This window comes from Volvox carteri, assembly GCF_000143455.1.
Source record: "Volvox carteri f. nagariensis unplaced genomic scaffold VOLCAscaffold_59, whole genome shotgun sequence".
Classification (NCBI taxonomy): domain Eukaryota; kingdom Viridiplantae; phylum Chlorophyta; class Chlorophyceae; order Chlamydomonadales; family Volvocaceae; genus Volvox; species Volvox carteri.
The window spans coordinates 448,691-450,727 of NW_003307602.1; the positions used below are offsets into that span (position 1 = coordinate 448,691).

Sequence of the window (2,037 nt, forward strand, 5' to 3'; positions counted from 1 at the left end):
CAGTAACGATCAACCTGGTAACCCAATCGTAACCACCCCCATTAACGACCCCCGGTAACCATCCACCTGGTAACCGGTCTCCGCGTACCCCATTAACGGCCACAATTGCCCGATAACCGGGCAAGTCTATGTGGTAGGGCAGGTCTGCGTAAACTTTTCGTAATCGGGAGGCCCTTTGCGGAAAGGCTGCGGAAACTGCGGAAAGCTGCGAAAACTATAAAATGAATATGTAACGATGTTTTTTAGCTCTTCTCAGTGTGGCGATAACTTGGACAGTCTGAAACCAGCTTGTGGCAGTGCGGTTCTGTCCGGTGGGATCTAGAATCTGGTTGATTCCAATCGTGCTCGAAGGTAGAGCCATCTAAACGTATTACTGTGGGTGGCGGGGGCCAAGCGATCAACTATTGTGTGCCCACACCCTTGACGGTGTTCACCCTGCCCCCTTAAAGCAGCCCGCCTCTCTTTGAACCCTGAGACCCCAGGCCTGAGCAGGCCCGCTTGGCCGTGACGACCTCAGAAGAGGATGCAGCAGCATCCTTAGCTAACAAGGCCTTGTAAAACGCGCTGACCTCAGGCGCAATGGCAGTGCACTCCTTGGCAAGGTGTAACCGGATTTCAGGAAGGCGCGCCCGTTTCCAGTGGCGACGGCAGCCCTTGCAGGTGGCATAGCAATTCTTGCTTTTGTCGTAAGGACCTCTATCAAAATGTTTCAAAACGTCCTCAACTGGCCTTCCACCCTTCTTCTGAGCAGAAACACAGTCAATCTCTATGACTTCGGCACCCCCCAGGTCGGAGCCAGTGGTTGTTGACATTTGACTTAATCTAATAACTCCTTAGTGTAAAACGCAGTCTTTAAATGGCAAACGCATGCCTGGAATCTGCTTTTGAATTTCCGCCGTACAGCAAATGCGGAAATGCGGATTCTCTTTCCGCATTTCCGCCAATCTGGGCTTCGCTGCGGAAAGCGTGACGAAACCTATTTACGCAGGTTTCCGTTTACGCAGGTTTCCGTTTCGGCTCGTTCCCTGGTTACCGGCCGCCTTCCACCCGAAACCATTTAGATTGACGCTAAAATATCTTTCGAGTTTTTGCAAAAACAACTTCGGGTGGCTGCACTGGGGCCCTGGAAGCCGTGCTTCGCACGGAATCAAAACCATTTGGATCACTACGGGGTACCTCAATTTCCTCTGTAGGGCAAAGTAAAAAATTCTCTAAAATGTCTACTGGGACTCTGTTTTCGGTCACCGACTTGGGGGTCACCGACCTCTGCCAGCAGGGTCAGGCATGCAAAATGGATGCAACACAACCATGTGCACGCGATATGGGTCCTGTAACGCCGCTAAGGCGGCCCTTGGCTCACCGGGCCAACGGTATCGTACCAACGGTACATCCAAGAACTATTCATAATCTTCCAATACCAAACGGTATTTATCAATACCACCTTTTATCGTTGGATAATTTCCTTTTTCGCAACTGCTTGCCAACTGCAAGCTTTGTTACAATTTTGGTATCTGAGACCAACCGGTCAAACGACCTCGGAGTCAAGCACTCCATCGCTTCCGCAAACACATTCCAACTTAAGAAACATTTTCTATCTGACTTACATGGCGAGCCCAGGGAATACCATGCGCACCCAGTCGGCGAAGGTCCAGCAAGCTGCAGCTCACGAAGGACTTTCTCCACCAAGTTTGCCGATGCCCGTGAAGGGAACTACCCAAGCTAGCGCCACCAGCAGCTCAGTGCGCTATCGAGAAAGCTTGCACATCCGATTTACTCTCAGCCACAAAGACTAGAAACACCGTTCTAAAGTCACTATACAAACAACGCCTATATTAGGGTTTACTGTTGAGGAAGATCATCCGTCACAGCAGTAACCTTTCCATGAAGCTCGCTCCTTCGCTCCTTCTGTGGTTAATGTATAATCTGCCTTAAGTTGATACGGTTGAGGGATGCTGGGCGGATATTGCTGGCCTGAGTATCACTGGCGGAGCCCTGTGAGGTTCACACTCGCACATGTAGGAGCCCAAGTGCTGTGGC

The 2,037-nt window shown here is 50.8% G+C and overlaps 1 protein-coding gene across 1 annotated transcript; it reads right to left on the reverse strand.

The window, feature by feature from the left end:
* Positions 1-443: 443 nt before the first annotated feature.
* VOLCADRAFT_97269 (uncharacterized protein) lies at positions 444-812 on the reverse strand (the record flags this gene model as incomplete). The annotated part of the gene is made up of 1 exon (XM_002956272.1): positions 444-812. The coding sequence occupies one exon, from the start codon at positions 810-812 to the stop codon at positions 444-446; it is 369 nt and encodes a 122-aa protein (XP_002956318.1).
* Between the last annotated feature and the right edge of the window lie 1,225 nt (positions 813-2,037).